General features: G+C 47.3%; 1 protein-coding gene across 2 annotated transcripts in view; it reads right to left on the bottom strand.

Moving 5' to 3' along the window:
• Window positions 1–11,445: 11,445 nt before the first annotated feature.
• Window positions 11,446–19,159, bottom strand: part of Il19 (interleukin 19) — an 8,801-nt gene continuing 1,087 nt past the window's right edge. The window contains exons 2-6 of one of the 2 annotated variants that reach the window (XM_013502759.1): window positions 16,586–16,732; window positions 16,374–16,439; window positions 14,300–14,452; window positions 13,332–13,406; window positions 11,446–11,985 (exon numbers count right to left, since the gene is read on the bottom strand). In XM_013502759.1, the coding sequence (XP_013358213.1) occupies window positions 11,890–11,985; window positions 13,332–13,406; window positions 14,300–14,452; window positions 16,374–16,439; window positions 16,586–16,729 (534 nt within the window). In that variant the 5' untranslated portion in view covers window positions 16,730–16,732 and the 3' untranslated portion in view covers window positions 11,446–11,889. The remainder of the gene's footprint in view (window positions 11,986–13,331; window positions 13,407–14,299; window positions 14,453–16,373; window positions 16,440–16,585; window positions 16,733–19,159) is intronic. The other variant, XM_013502762.1, reaches the window with a different exon arrangement.

The raw sequence follows: 19,159 nt of genomic DNA, 5'->3' as shown, positions 1-19,159 counted from the left end.
TGAAACTGGGCCTCCTTGATTCTATAATTCTTTGTTTCCCCCCCTAAGGCAGTAGGGAGCCATTGAAAGAACTTAGAGTTGGGGAGAGATGTGGCGAAACCTGTGTACAGGCAGCAATATAAAACATGAAGGAAGTGAGCTTGTGCAGGTGAGCACTGGAACTTCCTTGAAATTTCACAGATGGCCGATGGCATCACACTCCCTAAATTCCTCAGGCAGTTTATTTGCAAATTTGGTTACCCCAAAACTTTCCTCCTTCAAGAAGCACTGCCTCAAAGGAATTACCAGCTGTAGATATAGATAAAGAATGTGCTTCTTTTGGTTTTACCTTCTTGTTTGGTAAAATGGTAGTTAGGACAGAGAACACATGAGTTACAGAACTGGAAGAGAATTTCAGGAGGCACCTTCACATTCTCCTTAATCCAGTTCCCTTTTACCAAGCTTCTCCCCAGCTCCAGGCACTGAGAGTTCATTCCTGCAGTTTCTCCTTTGCTATTCCCTCCATTGCTTTCCAACATGAGCTCCCTTCTCTCCCACCAGTAATCGTTGAAGAGGAGACCCAAATCCTTTATTCCTGAACTAGTCTGGCCTATATCAACTCCCACCTTCTCTGGCTTCCAATAACAAGTTTTCCTTTGGCGCAGGAAATACCTGTTGATGTCTTCCTAATATTCCCCGAAAGAGAAGATCCCCAGAAAAGAAGATTCTTCTTTGTCATGTGCTTGATAAATATGGAAAGTATTTGTGGATATCTGATCTAAATATTCCTTTATTTAAACTCTTTTTGCCTGTTTTTCCACCAGTGATACTAAGTAAACAATTTCTCATGATCACTCCTAAGTGTGAGTAAGCAAAATTGAGAAATGCATTCTGAAAAGAACACTTGAAATCAAGATTCTCAATAAATCTAGGCTTGTATAAACTGTACTCATGCCACTCAACTCCACTGACCAAGAAAAACCCAACTGCTTTGTTTTAAGCTACCCAAAATTGGTAAGTAACCTTGGTTTTTCATGCGTAAGCCTATAACCCAATAGTATCCCCTTTTCATATATCAAAGTACTATATTATTTTAAATTTCTTTGGCTAAATCCCAAATCACACTCTATATAAATGCGATTTATTTCCTCTATAAAGCTTTCCCTACCTCACCTTAAACTCTTTCTCTGCTGGCAATTCCTAAGGCATAGTTGATCCTTCCCTCCTTTCCCCTTGCCTTTACCTTCTATACACTATTTGTACTTGTCACAGAAGAGATAACTCTCTGTTACATTTCTCCTACCAAGCTGTGAGCTCCTTGTTCATCTGGCTCAGTTAATTTTTGGTGACCATTGAATGAATATATTGATTTCTAATTGTTTTTTTCCTTTGTACTGTGTCCTAAAACTCCCTGATTTAACCCGGAGCTCCCTTCCACAGCACTGTATCTTCTTTAGTAAGTTCTGAAAGATATGAGGGTCTTTGAGATTAAGGATTTCTACACCAGTGCCAAGAATGCCCCTACCCAATGCTACTATCCCTCCTGAGTCATTACAGTTGGAAGTGACTTTCAGTACATCTAGTCCAAGTCCCTGTTTTAAAGGTGGGGAAACTATAATTCAAAGAGGTTAAGTAACTTGCCCTGGGACACTTGGCTGGGGAGAGGCAGGCACAGAAATTGAACTCAGTAAGTGTTCGTTCCAGGGCATGACAATTTTAACCCATGATGAGCCCCTTTTCTATAGTGAATAGCTTCTTTTTCAAAATGAGGCAAGGAGAAGAATGATTCTTGAGCTGAAAGCATGTAGAAGGTATTAGCACTGCTGCTTGTGTGGAGCAGAGAGCCAGGAGACCCAGTCCCAATTCTCACTTTCCCACCAACTTTCAGTATGATCTCTAGTGACTTAAACTGGTCCTTTTGCCCTCTGGGCATTTGGTGTTTCATCAAACAATGGTAACAACTGTCTGACTCGCTGAGTTGGCAGGAGGAATATTTATCCAAGCCTATAAGTACGTAAGGTAATTTTTATTACTTCTTGTGTCTGATGGAGTAGAGTTTAAGCGACGTTCTTTCAATAAACACTGATGAAATGCCTGCTATGTGCAAGACACTGTAAAGAGGACTATGAGGTGACTCCATCAGGTCTCTGGCCCCTCATGGATTACAGCCTTGTTGGGAGTTGGCTGGAGGTGCGCTAGAGAAACTTCAAGAAAGTCAGTGCTACCAAGTAGACAGAAAGGAAGTGCCAAGGAGCACAAAGGCGAGTGTCATCAGCTGAGTCTTGAGATATTAGCAGAACTGAAATGGGCAAAGATGATGGAGAAGGGGAGAAGAAGGGCTGAAGCAGGCAAAGGGCATTCGGGATGGAGCTGAGCAAGGGCTGCAAAGCCTTCTGTGTCCTTGAAGACTAACAAATGGATGTGCTGGGCTGGAGTTGAGTTTCAGTAGAGGAGCAGTAAGAGATGAACCTATCCATATGACAATGTCAGTGACCAAGAATAACAGGGCAAGGAATACGGATTAAGGACTAAGAGCCTAGAGACCCAAGTTCTAGCTCTAGTCTTACTTCACACAATTGAATGGTCATGAAAAACTCACTGCCCTCCCTCAGCTGTAAATTGTGGTTGAATACATTCAATGATTTCTTAGATCTCTTGAAACTGGGCCTCCTTGATTCTATAATTCTTTGTTTCCCCCCCTAAGGCAGTAGGGAGCCATTGAAAGAACTTAGAGTTGGGGAGAGATGTGGCAAAACCTGTGTACAGGCAGCAAGGGCTTGGCACATAGCTAGTTCTCAAGCAGAACAGATGGGGAGGCCACCGAGGCAGAGAAATCAGAAGTACTTGCATGTACACATCAAGCCAGCTTGAGAGAGTGGGGTTTCAGAACTGTGGCTCTGCATCTAACCTGTGCAAGAGTCATTGAGAAAATAAGCTGACAGAGGGAAAAGAAGGAGGATCCCTGCTTAACAGACCCACTCAGCATCCTAAGCAAGCCATTTTTGGGCAGGAAACAATTTTCTAGACACCAAGGAGAAAATCCAGCACTCCTTTTTCCCACAGCAAGTCCTGAGTTTGCAGTTCAGGGTTTGCCCTGTCTTTGCAGTCACAGTGTCTGACATCTAACTTCCTGCCCAGTTGCACCACTGCAGGAAAATCCACTGGCTTGAGGATCTGTTGGAAGGAGAGACTCAGCTCCCAGGGTAGACAGGCAGGTAGAAGAAGCCTTTGCCACTCTAGGCTGGCAGCGCCAGAAACTCTGCCCATAGCCCCTGCCTGTAGCCTCTTCCCAAGGGACAGGCTGAGTGAGGATGGGTGAACAGCTGCCTCTACTGCAAGTGCACACTTTCGGTTCCCTATCTGCTGAGCTGCCAGCAGGATGACGTCATTTCCTTTTCCTGCATTTTTGTATCAGACCCTGGTTGACCAGCACTACTGGCTGCCATCCTTGCTACTGAAAATCCCCTGACATAGTAAGTGGATTCACTCCTCTTGCCACCTCCTCCACCTCCCCATTGAGCACAGAGTGAGAGCCACTGGGAAGATCCTCTGCCCCTGGGCATGGATCCAGGAGCAAAAATCCAGACAAATCTTGAATTCACAGTCTCCTCACCTAGAAGAGTAGGTATTCACTCAGTTCTTCTGATTTCACACAAGCATGGAGACCCTCCCACGTGCAGGTGCTGAGCTGGGCTGACCAAGGGGAGCCAAAGAGATGAAGATGTGGCTTCTTTGGACTCTCACAGGCACTTGGAGCATTGTAAAGGGAACAGAGCCTCTACTGCCAGAGTTCTTAACCTGGAAGAAGGTAAATAGGAGGAAACTACATCTTTTCTTTTCACTAACCTCCACTCGAAAGTGTTTTCTTCACTTACGAACACAGGTAACAAATGCAAACGTTTGCAGTGTGGATGACCTTGTCTCTGTGGCGAATCAGCATCCCATGATAGTGGTTTGTTTCAGATTTCTCAAAAGATTATTTACATTCATCACCAGGGAGGAAAGCTTCCAGCTCATATCAATTAATAAACACATTCACATATATATTAAAAACCTACTTGTCATTTCTGTATCTTGAAGTTAACTGAGCTTTAATGTTGTTGATTTCTTTTCTAATTCTCTTTTATCTTATGCGTTTAGAAACATCATTCTACACAAAGTCCTTAATTTTCATTGATGTGCCAAAGAAATCCACGGCACAGAGAAAGCAAAGAACCCTTGCTGTAATAACAGGACTGATACCCACAGTGTGATGACCACACTTCCCCAACTGTGACATGTGGTCTGAGAAGAAAGAGGTTCTCTATAAGACAATGACAGGCAAAGTCATCAGGAGTTACTTCCTTAGGAAAACCCAGAGGCTGCGTTCATCATTGGTGCTTGGGTGGGTGAAGGAGTGGATTACTTCTGAGGGATGAGAAGGGTTTGGGGAAGGTTTCTTGGAGAAATTTTCTTTAAACAAAACCCGAAAGCACTAATGATTCGGTGAGTTTTTGATGTGGAGAGGCTGCGGCAGAGTCCAAAGGACTCTTTACAGCAGCAAGGAAAGTTGGATGGAATTCCTGAGGCCAGAGAGCCGGCGGGGGGTGGGGGTGGGGCGCGGATGCTGGCTCCATGGATGCTGGGTAAGCTACAGCACAGAGATTGAAGAAAGTAAAAAGGGGCTCAGTTGTAATAACTGTGGGTGTCAGAGCTGTACAGACTCTCCATTCTTTTGGCTGGTTTTTTGTTTTTTGTTTTTTGGGTTTTTTTTGGTAACCTGCTCAGAATTCTACATCAACATCATATCCATCCCAGGAGCTCAATAGACTTGCTAATTGATGTGCTTCCCTAATTAAATTCAAAGCACCTCTTCATTTCCAGGTTCCCTGCAGAGAGATTCAGTTCTCTAATATCCCATAACTTTCACATTCAACACCATTTCTTGATGGTTCCAGCAAGACCTTGCCAGGTGTCAGCAGAGGGACCCTCCCTGTGCGCTGGCACAAGAGCCTCTCCTCTAGATCTGTACCTAGCTGTTCTTGGCCAGCTGTGAGAATGGTTTGTAGAGGTGAAGAAGAGAAGTGAACCCACTACTTCTGGGCTGCTTTCTCCCACTTGCAGACCTGCTGGCCTGACAATCCCCTGCCTAAGTGGGAAAATGCCACTGCTGCTTGCTGCCGACTTTGCTGGAGCAGATGATAACCCATAACCTGCACACTTGGGAGCACACAGCTTGCAGGTTAGCACCACACCCCAGAGGCCTGGTGTGGTGAGAGGCACTGAACTTCAGGATGCACGATATAGAACCATTAAGGACCATTAAGATAGGATGGGGACAGAACCAAAGCCAAGGAGGTCAGACGGAGGGGAAAACAGAGTTCTTGCCATGGACTAAAGACCAGGGAAACGGAGTGGGTAAAGGCCCTGGTGGAGAATAAAGGAATGACTGAGCAATTCCCAAAGGTACTGGCTTGCTCCAAGAGGGTGCTGCCTACCCCACTAGGGTTGTCTGTGCTTCACGCATGCAAGTACCCTGCAGTGACCGTGCATTAACTGAGCGAGGCCATGGCCGAGCAGCTGTGCCCTCAGGAGCTCTGACTCTGGAGAGGGCGTGGGGCCGAGATATCTCTGACTTGTTAAGAAATGGAAAGCCACTCTGCATCCTAAGGAACATGAATAAGGTGGAGGCGGAGGAAAAGGCACAAAAGGAAGACTGCTTTCTGTCCTGGGGTGAGGTAAGGTTTCTCAAACACTCTATCCTTGGGATAGAGTTAAGATGCACCAGAAGGTGACCAATAGTGTTTTCACTTATAGCACGTCCATGCTGTGTACTTACTAGTTAAATATTAGTTCATTTAATCCACATGCAACTGATGAGTTATGGTACGACTATTCTCTTCATTTCCTCAATAAGGAAGTTGAGGTAGGGAGTCTTCTTAGAGAGTCCAGGAAATTGAACAGATAGAGGCATCCCAGTAGGGGAGTCAACTTATCTCCTGCTGTGGAAGCTGATTCTGGGCTCTCTCCCAGACCCCGTCCAGAGGATGTTGTGCCTGGCCCTACCTCATCCCTGCACAGATGGGTTTCTTTTCTAGCATGCAAATCTTCATGGCCAGGGGTTTCATGGCAGAGGTCTGAGACCAGGCCGGCTGAGAGTCATTTGGTAACACAATGAGAAGTATAGACCATTGTTAGAATGCACCAGAGCTCATAGAGGCTTTTGAAGACCGTTCCTGCCCCAGACTCCTTGATCAGAGACAATATACTGAGCCCTGCTCATGTGGGGTCCCTCCAGGAAGGCTCGTTTGCTCAGCCACCACATCAGGCCTGTGCTCCTGGCCACATGGGGCATCCGAACATGTGGCCCATTCTAGGGCTTGTTCACCTAAGCATCACGCTCCATCCAGCAGCAGCTTGCAAGCTCTGGATGTTGTCTAGGGAAGAGTGCTGCCCTGATGCATGCTGTGACACGGAAGGAAGCCACTGGGCCAGCCTGCAGGAGGGTGTCCAAGCAGCAGATAAGCCAGGAAGGCGGCCAGGCCCTGGCTGGCTGTACAGATACTGCAAGCCCCTGCACAGGGACTCAGCAGAGAACCACAGGGCTCTGCATCTGGCCGGGATATGCAGACCTCGGCCAGCATCCATTGCCTTTTCTCACTTGCCAGTTTAAAAACAACATGCAAGAGGAAGGCTGTCCCCAAACAACTCAGTTTTATGGCAAATAAGATTTTTTTAAAATGTTTTTTATTTTAAAAATTAAAAAACTAACAAAATAACAATGAAGACAAAAATCAAACAAGATTTTATGAAATGGCAGAGAATCAGGAAATAGTCACAACTATCATTTTTAATGAGCACTTAATACATACCTGGCAATATGTAAATAAGATCTAGAATCCTTATAACATTCTGTGGGATAGATATCTCCTTCACTCTACGGATGAGGAAACTGAGGCTCAGGTTTAGTAAATCATTCAAAGTCACACAGAAAGTGGCCAGGCCAAGATTTCACACCAAAGCATATTCCTTGGCTATTGGGCCAAGCTCCTAGGCAAGCCTGTGATTCTAAAAGTCAGTTGCCCTGAGCGTGTGTGATTGCCAGCGGTTTGTTCCAGACCATCACTGCTTCGTAAGCACATGGGCTGTCCCATGGCTTGGGCTAAGCATGATGATGGGCTGGGAAAAAGGAGAACATATCCCCCAGGAGGAGCCCAGGGCCGGGCTGGGCCAAGAAGATTGTGTGACACATTCACAAGGCAGCTTCTGCTGCTCTGCTCTGTGCTGGTCCACGTTGTAGTCAGAGTTTGCAAGGAGAACAATGTAATATAGAACATATAATTCATAGATTATTTTATAATATTCACCCAAAGAGTCAAATGCAAAAGAGTGTGGGAAACCTGTCCACACACAACAGACCCAAGGAATCCAGCTGAGGGCCTGGATCTCATGGCAATGTCATGTATGAGTCCAGCTGAAGTCCTGGAGCCCATGGCATTGTCCTCCATGAGTCCAGCTGGAGGCCTAGAGCCCACGACAATGTCTCATGCAAGTCTGTACTGAGGATCTGCGCTGGTGAGGCCCAAGGTCAGTGGTAGAAGCTAGAAAGACTGCACTAGCAGGATGAAGGATCTGTGCCAGCAGGCTGAGGGATCTGCACTTCCTGGAACCAGGAAGCAACACTCAAAGTAAGGACCAGAGCTTCCCTGAAGAGAACCGCAGCCAGTCTCAGCAACAGTGAGGACCCAAGATGTTATGATTTGTGTCTAGTTGTCCCTCCAAAACCTCATGCAGTCATGGGGGCGGCGTCTAGAGTTTGTGATTGATTCCTGGTCCAATGCTGGGCTTATGGTGTCAGTGCTACACCTGCCCTGGGGCGGGCAGCCTGCATACAGTGTAAGGGAGGGAAAGAGGCTTGCTCTTCTTTCTGCCCATTTTTGCTCTTGTTGCTAGGTGCTACCTGCCTTGGAGCCAGCTGGTTATGGACGGAAACTTCCACAAACTGTGAGCTAAATAAACCTTTTCTTCTTTAACCTTGGGTGTCGGGTATTTTGTCTCAGCAATAAGAGAAAAGTAACTAAGACACGAGCTCCTCCAGGAGAACTAACAGTGCACCATCTTCCCCTCCAGTTCTGCTTTTATGCTGCTGGCAACAATCCTCAGGTGGGCCTTCCACACCCAGCACTGCACTGACTCACTTCAGCTGGGTGTTCCAAGTTGATCATTAGTTAATCCACCCCAGTTCAGTTGTGTGCAACTTCAGAGATTTGTTTCTAGGAAGTCCAGGGCCCTTTTGCTACATCGCGACTTAATCATCCACATTGCTGACATTCAGTGTACAGAACTGGGCCCCAGGGTATATAACCATGGCCAAAGCCAGCTGAACTCCCACACCAGCAGGAGGAAGGAGGATGGATCCAGGAAGACAGGGCCAGGGTTCACCTTCCAGCTCGGCCGCTCCTTTGTCCTGGGGTCTTAGGCAAGTTCCCCCACCCCCCTGAGCCCCAAACCACTCCACCGACCACATGGGGATAAAAACTCCAACCTCTTGGGTCTGCTCAAAGGTTTGAATGAGATCTTGCCCAAAAAGTGCCGGGCCTGTGCGTGGCACACCATGTGGGCTCCCTCCCTCGCCCCTTAGTGGTTGAAGGTGAGCCCAGATTTCCCAAGGCAATTCTCAAGGGCTGATGGGGGGTGCAGAGAGTAAGTGTTGGAAGCTAATGTTATGCGTGGTTCCTTAGCAGGTATTTCTTAGGCATCAGCTCTGGGAAGGAAAAAGCCACATCTATACCAGGCCTGCCGCAGACCCAAAAGAGAGGGCATGGTCTTCAAGCCTGAAGGTAGGAAAGGACAGGTGGACAAGCGAGGTAAGCTGGCAAGAGACAGAGCAAGGTCAGGAGTGTGATGAGAGCAGAGAGGAAGGTGCTTCTCCCTAGGGGATCCGTCCCTTCCTTTTTCTCCCCTTCCTCCCCTTCCTCCTCCTCTTCCTCCTCCTCCTTCTCTCTCTCCTCCTTTTCACCGGCAGCTCTCAGCCATGTTCCTCTCTTACAGGAGCGGATCATCCGTCAGGGCATCTCCTGCTCCCTCGGGCTCCCATCACGAAAGCAAGATGTGCTGGCCGTGACTTACTGCAACTAAGGACCCAGGCTTCGAGCAGGACACCTTGCACTTGAATTCAAGTCTCCCAGCCTGCGGCCTGGCCAGAGGTGTATCCTTGCATCTCTCTAAGCTTCAGATCTCTTTGTCTGCATAACCAGGCTTGTTCATAATCTTTACCTTCTAGGATAATCCTGAGGCATTAAGGAGAAAACATAAATTCTTGCCTCAGGGCCTGGCTCATGAGTGTTTTAACAAGTACACTTTGTGTTTGGCATTATAGTTCATTCTGGAACCGCATTCCTGGACTGGACGGCTGGCTTTGCTACTTTTGAGCTATGTGGCCTTGGAAAAGTTACTTAAGATCTCTGTGTCCAGTTTCCTCCTTAGGGTTTAATTATCTATACTACCACTATTCAATGCAGTGACCTTTTTCATTTTATTTCATGCTCAGAACCTGTATAGGGTTGTTGTGAGAATTAAATAAAATATCTATTCACATTATAACATAGTACATATGTTACTTAGACTATTCCCTGGCATATACAAAGCACTGTGTATAAATGTTTGCTCTTGTTGTTGTTTTAATTCATCCAGATCATTTACTGAAGCAAGTTGAATTTAACATCTACTAAATGCCAAGCAGTGAAAAAACCAAACTATTCCCACTCAGAGGGCTTACACTCAAGGAGAGAAACAGATATAAATAAAACAAGAAAGGGATGCAGTGTGCTGCTGGTGAGAGTAGATCCCTTCGGAGTAAAGACCTGTAGGGCCAGGGAGTGCCTGCCACACAGATGTCTGATGGAAGCCTGGCTCAGGGCAGTCTCAAAATATCAGAGATGCTCTAACTGCCATGGTCCAGCCGCTCAGCGTGAACATCCAGCTAAGGTCACCTCGGAATGATTCCTCCCTCTTGACAGCCTGTCAGTCACCTGAAAACATAACTTGTGAGTGTTTTCTAAACCCTACCTCAGTTTGCGGTTGTGTGTGTGCAGAGCACTGGGGTTCCAAGTTGACCACAGGCCTGCCCAGTGTGCTTGAGGGACACCAAGGAGTCTGGGACAACTGGGTCAGAGCTGTAGCAGACACCACACCAGGTTGGGGAAGGTGTGGTGTACAGTTGCTAGGGGTTTCTAGGCCATTGTAATGATGCTGGCTCTTTACTTGTCATATGGGGTAGTAGTACATGGGGTCAGTATCCACACTGCGGACAACTAAGGACCAAAGAAACTTAGTGCCTTGCGCTGGGGCAAGAGCAGACTTCACACCAGAATCTGGCTCCTGAGCTGGCCACCTTTCCACGCAGCCACACTCCTCCCACCCACCTCACTTGATGTTCACAGTGACATTTTTGCCCAGTGCTAGTGTGCCAGGAAAAGGACTCTGAGATATAGAGACATTAAGTACTTTGTTCAGAGTCACATAGAACTGGAACCAGGTCTGCCTGACTTCGGAGCTCTTGTTCTCTCCACTAATGCATGTGCTGTGAAATCTCTCGTAGGCAGGAATAAAGGATGTTTGAGCTAGCCAGCTATAGTACAGCCAGTGGCCCAGGACAATACCTATAAAGTATGAATCTCTGCATCTGGCCATGGCAGATGCCCAGAAGATGTCAGCTGTTGAGGACAGGTGTCTGTGCTCTGAATCACCTGTGGAATGTCCATCTAGAGGTTGGTACCCAGTGTGACCTCTTACTGTAACCTAGGTCCCATCTCCTCTGCCTAGGGTGGGCTTATTTGCTTAGGTTTGTCACCATGGCAACCATCCCTCATCAGAAAATGTGTTCTCTTCAGTCCAGCACATACACCATTGGAGAACAGGGGCCAAGAAAGGTTAGGAATAGGAAGAAAGAAATAGCAGACAGACAAATAGCAGAGAGGAGCAGAGACAGGGAGCAAAGACAGAGGCACAGAGAAAGAGATGCTGGAAAGAAAGGAGCAGCAGAAGTCTGTGGTCAGGGGCCCCGTGTCCCCTTTCCCTGATGTTCTGGGGAGGGATGTGTGCTGAGTGGAGAATGAGATACTGGATGCCGTAGTTGAGGTACGGCTTGAATGTGTCCGCCAAGGGTTGGTGTGCCTATAAGCCCATGTGATCCTCCAGGGGCCGAACCAGTGCTGCTCCTGAGCCCTTGAGCCTCCACACTCTGAGCTAAATAAACCTCTCCACTTTATAAAGTTAACCAGCTTCTGGTACTGGGTTACAACAGGAAGAATGGAGTAATACGTCATTTGGAAACTTTTTCTGTGCTAGATTGTTTTGAGCCCTGAGTATATCCTTCTTCCCTCCTAGACCTCAGCTTCCCCATCTATTCATGTTCTTCAAGACCCTTTTATTTCCTAGAGTGTCCACTTACAATTCCTTGTCTGACTTTTTCTGCAGCAGAGGACATTTCCACTCATAAGTACAGCAGAGTTTATTCAGAAGTGTCAGGCAGTACAATATGTACTACAGGAGACTACATAGCTCACAACACCGCCGTGGGAGAGGCAACTTTGCAATAAGTTAATGGGGAAACAACCCTCTCCTTCCAGGATGGCTCTGAGGGCTTTCAAATGACCTGTTTCATCATAAATATCACCGTAGACAATCTGGCTATTTTCAAGTGGGATCAGACAGCCAGAAACCTGCCTGGGAGACTTGGGCTGCAGGGTGAGATCTGCTCAGGCTCAGGTTTTTCCCTACAATGCCCCAGTTCCGGAGGAGAGAAGTCAGTTTCTTTGAAAAGACCTCCACTTCAGTGAACATGGAGTGACCTCTCCATCTCTCTTGCCTTCAAAGTCAGCTGTCTCCTCAGGAAACACGAAGTGTTCACCCTTGGATCAGCTCCTGGTGTCAGGCAGGTGAAGTTTCCTGATGATTCTTCTCAATCCAAGCTAGAAAGACATCGAGTTCTCCCAGAGATTTAGTGGCAGCAGAAGGAACTTCCAGCTGAAACCAATGAGATCAGCACAAGCAATCAGCATTTGCACAGACCGGGCCACTTTGCAGGTCACCATCCCAAAAGGATTTTCTTTTTATACCTCAAATATATTTACATAGCATACAGTTTTCAAAAATATTTTCCTAATAGGCAACCAAAACAATTTTTTCCAGATACGATCAATTAAATCATGTCAGCTCCTTATAAACAAAATAAAAAATTCTTCACTTTCTCCCTCTTTTTTCCACAGGAATTATTTGCCTTATTGGCCCGTTTTTACTTATTTTTTTTTCACATCAGCCAGCTTGAGTGCGTCTGTTCTCCCAGAAAGTCTTAGTCGCCTCAGTGGGTAGGGACAGCCTGCTGTCCCCATGTGGCATGGAGAAGCACTGTAGGCCCTAGGTGTCCTACCCAACATCACACAGTCAGTTAATGAAAGAGCCAGAACCAGAGCACGATGCCTGACTTATCCTGCCTCCTTGCAGACCAGAAGGAGGTGGTCGGAGTTATGGCATGTGCACTGCAGCCATCCAGCCAGTGTAGGACAGGATCCTCAGCTGCAGCATGAACTCGAGTCAGTTAACCTGCTTGCCGTTCAGTTTTCTAACTTAGCCAGTGTAGATAATACTTATAGCATTATTGTGAAGGACTGGTGTGTTCCTGTCTGTAGTGAGATTGGAACAATTCCTTGCTCATAATAAGAATTACTGGACTCTTAGTTTTTTCTATAACTTTCTCCAAAGGGCCTCTGTACAAAGAGGAGAGCTCTGAACAGACCCCGGCCTCTTTGTTCTTCAATGCATTGGCATCATTAGAAGTGTGGCTAATGAGGTGGCTAACGGTTCGGGGCTCCCCACAGAGCTGCCACAACAGAATATGCACCTGAATACGATCTTTCAATGACACACACAAGAGGGACCGCTTCTACATCAACACCTACATTCGAACACCTATGTGATGTCCTCATTAACATGCAGAATCCTGGGGGCAGGTACTGGCCACAAGGACACCTCACACGTAACATGTTTGTGCATAGCAGCCTGAGACTCACTACAGGTCTTGCTTTCTCTGTATCACCCCTATCTTTGATAGTAGGTGCTTTCCCCAAAGTAAACACAGGTCAGTCCTGATATGTGCCGGTACAGGAAAGCAGTAGAGGGATGATGGAGGAGGGGACAAGAGAGTAGCCAAGCACAACCCACACACTTCATACACACGGACATGGGCAGGCCTGCAACAAACACTTGCCAAAGCAGAGAATGGCTGCGAGGGGAGAGGAGGCTGGGACACTGGCACTCTCTGCAGACTTGTCCCTCTCCTTTCCCCTCTTCCTCGTGCTCTTCTCAGACTTTACCTGATCGTAGTTGTCATGCACCATTCTGGTTGCATTGGTAGCTTCCTCACTGCAGTGACACCGTCTCTGCACCTGCTGTGGTGCACGGAGACAGAACCTGTCATCAGAGAACCTTCCCACCTTGGCCTGCGCTTGTGACTGCCTCTGCCTGAAACGTGACATTTCTGCTTTCTCCACCGTGAGTCAGATGAGTAAACAGGCAGCAGCAACTGGGGAAATAAGGTCTGTTTATGGTGTCAGCCTGCATTTTGACCATGGCTCTGGTTCCTTGTGGATTTACAGCCCCCCAGATGGTTAGCATCAAGAAAGCAGGTCTCAGATCCATCTTGTCACATGCTGAATGCTGCACCCCACAAGACAGGCACTCTACAGACACTTGGATCATGTAAGTATTTAAAGGTATCCATTTGATTCCCTTACCGAGTATTACTGGCAGCACAGGAATCATTATCCCACAACAACTTTAGAAATGGGTGCACAGACAGGTCCAGTTATTGACACAAAGTCACACAGGAAATCGCTAGCAGGGATGGGTCTAGAACTCAGATTCCCTCCCTGTCTAAGGTGTTTAGTTTTGTTTTTTTTTCTGATGTTACATTTTTAATAGAGCAGAATGAACTTACAGCTGACCCGTAGGGATAGGCCATGCCAAGGAACTCCCCAGAGGTTGTCTGGTATGGAACCCCAAAGGACCAGGAGCAAAAGGACTAAGGGTATGCTCATGGTAAGCCTGAGTCCCTGGTCACCCCAGGAGGTGGTGTGGAGACCTCCACTCAGATGTTAGCAGGAGGTGTCATTCCCCAGGAAAGGACTGACCACAGGAAAATCTTCTCAGTGGCTCTCCCCATGGGCAAGAGGGCAGGAAACTTCATTTGACTCCACAAACCCCATCCCAAGGTCCCTGAGGGGCAGCACATCTGGGGCCAGGAGCAGACACTTGGAATAGCCACGCACACATGCGAACTCACACACTGCTGCAGGGTTTTCTGCATGTAGAGGAAAGAGTTGGCAATGCTGCTGATTCTTCTCAAGATCTGAGGCTTCAGCTCCTGATGGTCCTTGAAAACCCGGTCCATGTAGAACTCCAGGAGATTCTTGGTCACACAGCACACATCCATGGGCTACAGACAAATCAGATAATTCCCAGAGGCCCTCTTCTTGGATTTCCTCAGAGTCCAGAGCAGAAGGCTTGTGGAGGGGCAGCAAGAAGCAAAAGAACTAAAACCATCTGCTGAAATCTTCTCATGGCAAAGCTACATAGAAGGAAGGTAAGGAGGATAGATTCCAGTCTAGTCCTCTCATCATATGGTCAGGAGATATATTAACAAAGGCTGGGGCCCAGAATGCAATCATAAACTGACATTCTCTCAAAAACACACCAAGGTATCATCCCCAAGTTCTGTGTATCCTTTTTAAGAGGATATCCCTTTTAAGAGGACAGATGGCCAAGGAGTTTCTTGAGAACTACTTCCTTATGCTATAAAGGCTAAAGCTGGCCTCTAATGTCTCCATCCATCCACATTCATGGCTATTGCCTGGCAGGTACTGTACAGGGTGTGACACTGTGTTTGTCCTGGCCACCTGGTCTGCACCATGCTGAGCTGAGCTCTTCAATTTTCATTTGAGTGGGGCCGAGACTTGCAAGAATGGGAACTGTGAAAACTGGTGCATCGGGCTAAGTCGAAAGGCTGCTGAATGCAGAGCTTGTGAGAAAAGAGCTCCTAACCCCCAGGGTACAGCCCAGGGATAGTTCCCTTCTGGAAGTTCGCAAACTCTGCCCACCCTATGAATGACTCTGTAAAGTTACAGCTCAGTCTAGGTGGAGAGTGGTTCACAGCTGACAGCACGTCCTTTTTAACACTAAAGGAGCAAAATTTCTTTGTCCCCAAGGGCAGTTTCTGGATGGCAGTAATTTCATATAACAAAACTCTTCATCCACTTACTGGACCCATTTAACCAGAGGGGCAGAAAGTTGCACGTCTCCGTGTTATGAAAGATTGTGGCACTGGTAAAAGGAACACAACTGAAAGGAGAAAGGGGGGAGAGAGAGAGAAGGCAGGGAAGAAATAAAGGAATAGGGTGAAGGCGTGAATCCTCATCGACTCATTCCTTATTCCACATCACACTGACCATGAGAGGAGAAAGAATTTGGAACCAGAGGCATAAATTTGGAGGTCTATTCCTGGCTCATCATTCTCCCTCCTTAAGTATCAATTTCCGTGCAGATCTAATTTAGACTCTGTCATACAAATCCCTGAAAACAAAGAACACCGGGTCCCTCTAGAAGCTTCCAAGGACTGAAAGAGTTCACTTCAAACACGTCTCAGGCCCCTTTTGTAAGTGAGTGAAAGCTGGCAAGCCAAGCATTTGGTAACACACTTGGGCACCTCCTATCTGGACCCTCGGCCTCACCTCCTTCCTAGCTCTCCTGCCTCGTGTGGAAAGCACACCACCACGCTGTCTGTCTAAAGCTTTTGTGGTTGTGTAACTTTCTAGAAAACTTTCCGTGATTCTACTTAGCCTGTCTTCCATGGACCTTTGTAAAATGACTGCAGAATGGTTGTACACCTCACCCGCCACTGGTCACCCACACGTCCTTCACATCTCAATCCCAGGCACCTGTCCATCCCTGCTACACATCTCTGTATCTTCACACCCATCCTCCCACATCCTTCAAATTCCTGCCTATCTTTATGCACTAATCTACAAGCACCTCTGCTGTTAAGTCGCTCCTTGTTTTCTCATTTCCCTCCTGGAAACTTCCAAAATTACTCCAAGTCACAGAACTCCTGGCCCCTCTGAGCACTGGGCACACTCTCACTCTCTAGCGAAGTGGCACTTCTTTAATTCCCCCACTGGGGTTTCAATCCCTGGAGAGGTACTGTGCCCAAATGCCTGAGGTGATAAATGAGAGGCCTGGAGAGTTGAGGGTACAAGGAGATTAGAAAAAGGAGCAGGGTGGAGAGTTCTTTTTCAGCAGGGCCATTTTACCATAGAAAATTTTTTTTAAAAAGCACAAAAATAGCAAAGACAGACCAATACCTTAACACTCCTCAGGGTCTCCACTGTGGACAAGATGGTGATGTTTGGGAAGATGTCCTTGGTTTGCTGTGGAGGAACACAGGACGGGCATAAGCAATGAATATCCCATGCTCTCCCAAGACCCAAAGGTATCAAGAAGGACCTGGTGTTTCAGGCTAGGGTAGAAGGTGAGGCACGCCCCTTCATCCACGCCTTCCCGAACCCATACTCACGACGGCTCTTTTGATTTCTTGGAAACACTCTTCTAGGTGATGCATGTCCACAGAAGTTAGGCACCTCCTGAACCCATGCGTGTACATGGAGCACAGGACAAGTGCAGTACCCAGGAGCCAGAGGGCAACACCCTGTGCCTTCATATCCTGCAGAAAGGGTGGAAGTCAACGGCCCAGGCTGGAGTACACAGCAGTAAAATAGGAGACTCACTGGTGGGCACCCGGGGACCTCGTGAGCAGGCCAGGCAGCAATGGAGAGAACAAGACGCAGGCCTTAGCCCGTGCAGTTTCAGGGGCGCATGTCTCTTCCTCTGGCTTCCTTGAATCGATTGAGTAAAAGCCCTCCTGCACCCCCCACCCCTAGAAAGCACAGCACAGTCCTCCAGAGGAGCACATTGGTATATATATCACTCCACTGTGACTCACTTTGTCAACAGGGGTGAAGAGTATTGCTTTTAATAAATGGAATAAGGAAATCAGGGTTGGTAATATGCCATAGGAATTAGGCAACAGATCTGAAAAACCATGAAAGCACATTTGGTTATTTATGCCCCCAAAGTAAGCATCAGCGTTCTATTATAAAACCCCAACATGTATCTGCTTAATATCATTTCTTTCAAATTTTACCTTCTGGAAAATTAGGAAAAGGAGATACAACACCTTGCCTAATAGTTACTTCATCACAATGAAGAAGTAGGGGAAGGCCGTCACCCTCACCCCTGCCCCCAGAGGTCAAGCTGACAGGGAACAAAGGGGACATGTTTGCAGCTCCTAGCCAGGGCCAGATCCTGCAGCGCTCACTCTTATTCTCTCACCCTTCTCGCCTCTGTCTGCTTCTTCCTTTAAGCTCTTGCAATTGAGTCTTTGATGCATCCTGAGAAAAGTACATCAAACATCAGAGTACAGCTTGTTACCTTCCTCTGGCTTCCCTGCACAGGAGTGCCAGCTTCACAAAGAGAGCTTAGTGGGAAAGGTACATCTTGGGACAAGATATGTGATCACTCTGGCCCTGTGCCCTGCATTTTCCATGACCCCAATGAGCCTCTCATTTCTGGGTCTCTCATGTGGTGGTAGAGGAGAGGAGCCACACAGTGCCCCTGCTGACCCCTGATGGTGACTACAAACGCTCCTGAGAATGTGGACCACAACTGCCCCTCTCCCATCACCGCTGCCCACATCCTCCTGGGATTCCTGGTCTCCTTCGTGTAGAGAGCCGGGAAACAGCCGGCCCTTTCTCCTTAATTCACAGCCTTCCCACAGAGTGGGTGGATGTACACTGAGAGGACACCTCGAGGCAGGCGGTATGCTAAATAGCTTGGTTGTTCTTTATTCAATTCTTTCTTTCCCACAAAAAGAAATAGACCCCATTGTCAGGGACATCTAAGGAGAATCCCCGGAGCTCTGCCCCCTTGAAATGTGATTCCAGAAGTCTCAGCCAATTCAGGTAATAATGGCAGGTAGCATTTATCCTATGCACAGCGCAGGGCACTGTGTGAAGTGGTTTGCCTAATTATCCTGCTTCAGGCTCAGAACTACCCTGTGAGGGTCTCATTTTACCCAAGAGGGAATTATGACTGAGAGAAGTGGAGTGACCTGCCAGAGCTGGACTGGAAGGGAAGCAGTGGCCTCTGAGCCCCTCTGCCTTTTGCTCCTCAGCTGCAGATCCCAACTGTTCTCCTTGCTCGAGCTGCATGGAAAGCCATTTCTGATTGAGTCCCACTGAAACCGGGGACATCTTATGTTTAAAAGGATATTTAAGCCAAGTATGGCAGTGCATGCCTGTGATCCCAGCTACTTAGGAGGTGGAGGCAGGAGGCTCACAAGTTGAAGGCTGACCTGGGCAACTTAGCAAGACTCTGTCTCAAAATAAAATTGTACAAAGAGCTGGGGATGTAGCTTAATGGAGGAGAGCCCCTGAGTTCAATCCCCAGTCCTGAAAAATGAAATATTTAATACCAAAAAAGGATTTTTAAAAAGATACACTATAACTTTTTCTCTTTCTCTTGACAGCATAGTTTCTAGAATGAAAAATAATGGCCCCTTGAGGTGTTAGTAAGGATTGCCTCCTCAGTATTCTATAGCTGTGATGAGGAGGAGGCCGAGGAGAGAAAACAAAGAGACTGAGAAAAAGCAGCTGCTTTTGCTGCAGCACTAAGAGAAACAGACCCTAAGTCTGATTCTCGGGCCTCAAGAAGAACTCGATGACTGCATTCATCTGCTTACCACTGTTAAAAGCCAGGCCACCTCAAGAGGAACTGCCCTAAGAAGCCCCCTGGGCCATGCCTGAATGCAAATGTGACCACTGGAGATTGGTCTGCCCTCTGAAGAGGAGGCCCCAGAGCCCAGACCCATCCTACCAGTTAGTCCAACAGGAATGAGGGGCCCGGGGGCATACTTTGCCTTCTCCTTCTAGCCAGACTGTCATCTCCATGGAGGAGCCCTGGGTAATCATGACTATAGAGGAAAAAGAATATAGCCTGTTGCTAGACACAGGTGCAAGTCTCTCGGTCCTTCTTTTCAATCCTGGCCTTCCTTCCAGCCATCAGTGAAAGGAATCACTGGTGAGGAGGTAAT

The sequence above is a fragment of the Chinchilla lanigera genome, unplaced genomic scaffold (genome assembly GCF_000276665.1).
Source record: "Chinchilla lanigera isolate Chin_1 unplaced genomic scaffold, ChiLan1.0 scaffold00005, whole genome shotgun sequence".
Classification (NCBI taxonomy): domain Eukaryota; kingdom Metazoa; phylum Chordata; class Mammalia; order Rodentia; family Chinchillidae; genus Chinchilla; species Chinchilla lanigera.
The sequence above is the reverse complement of the archived record's forward strand: the minus strand, read 5'-3'. Positions and strand labels throughout refer to the sequence as shown.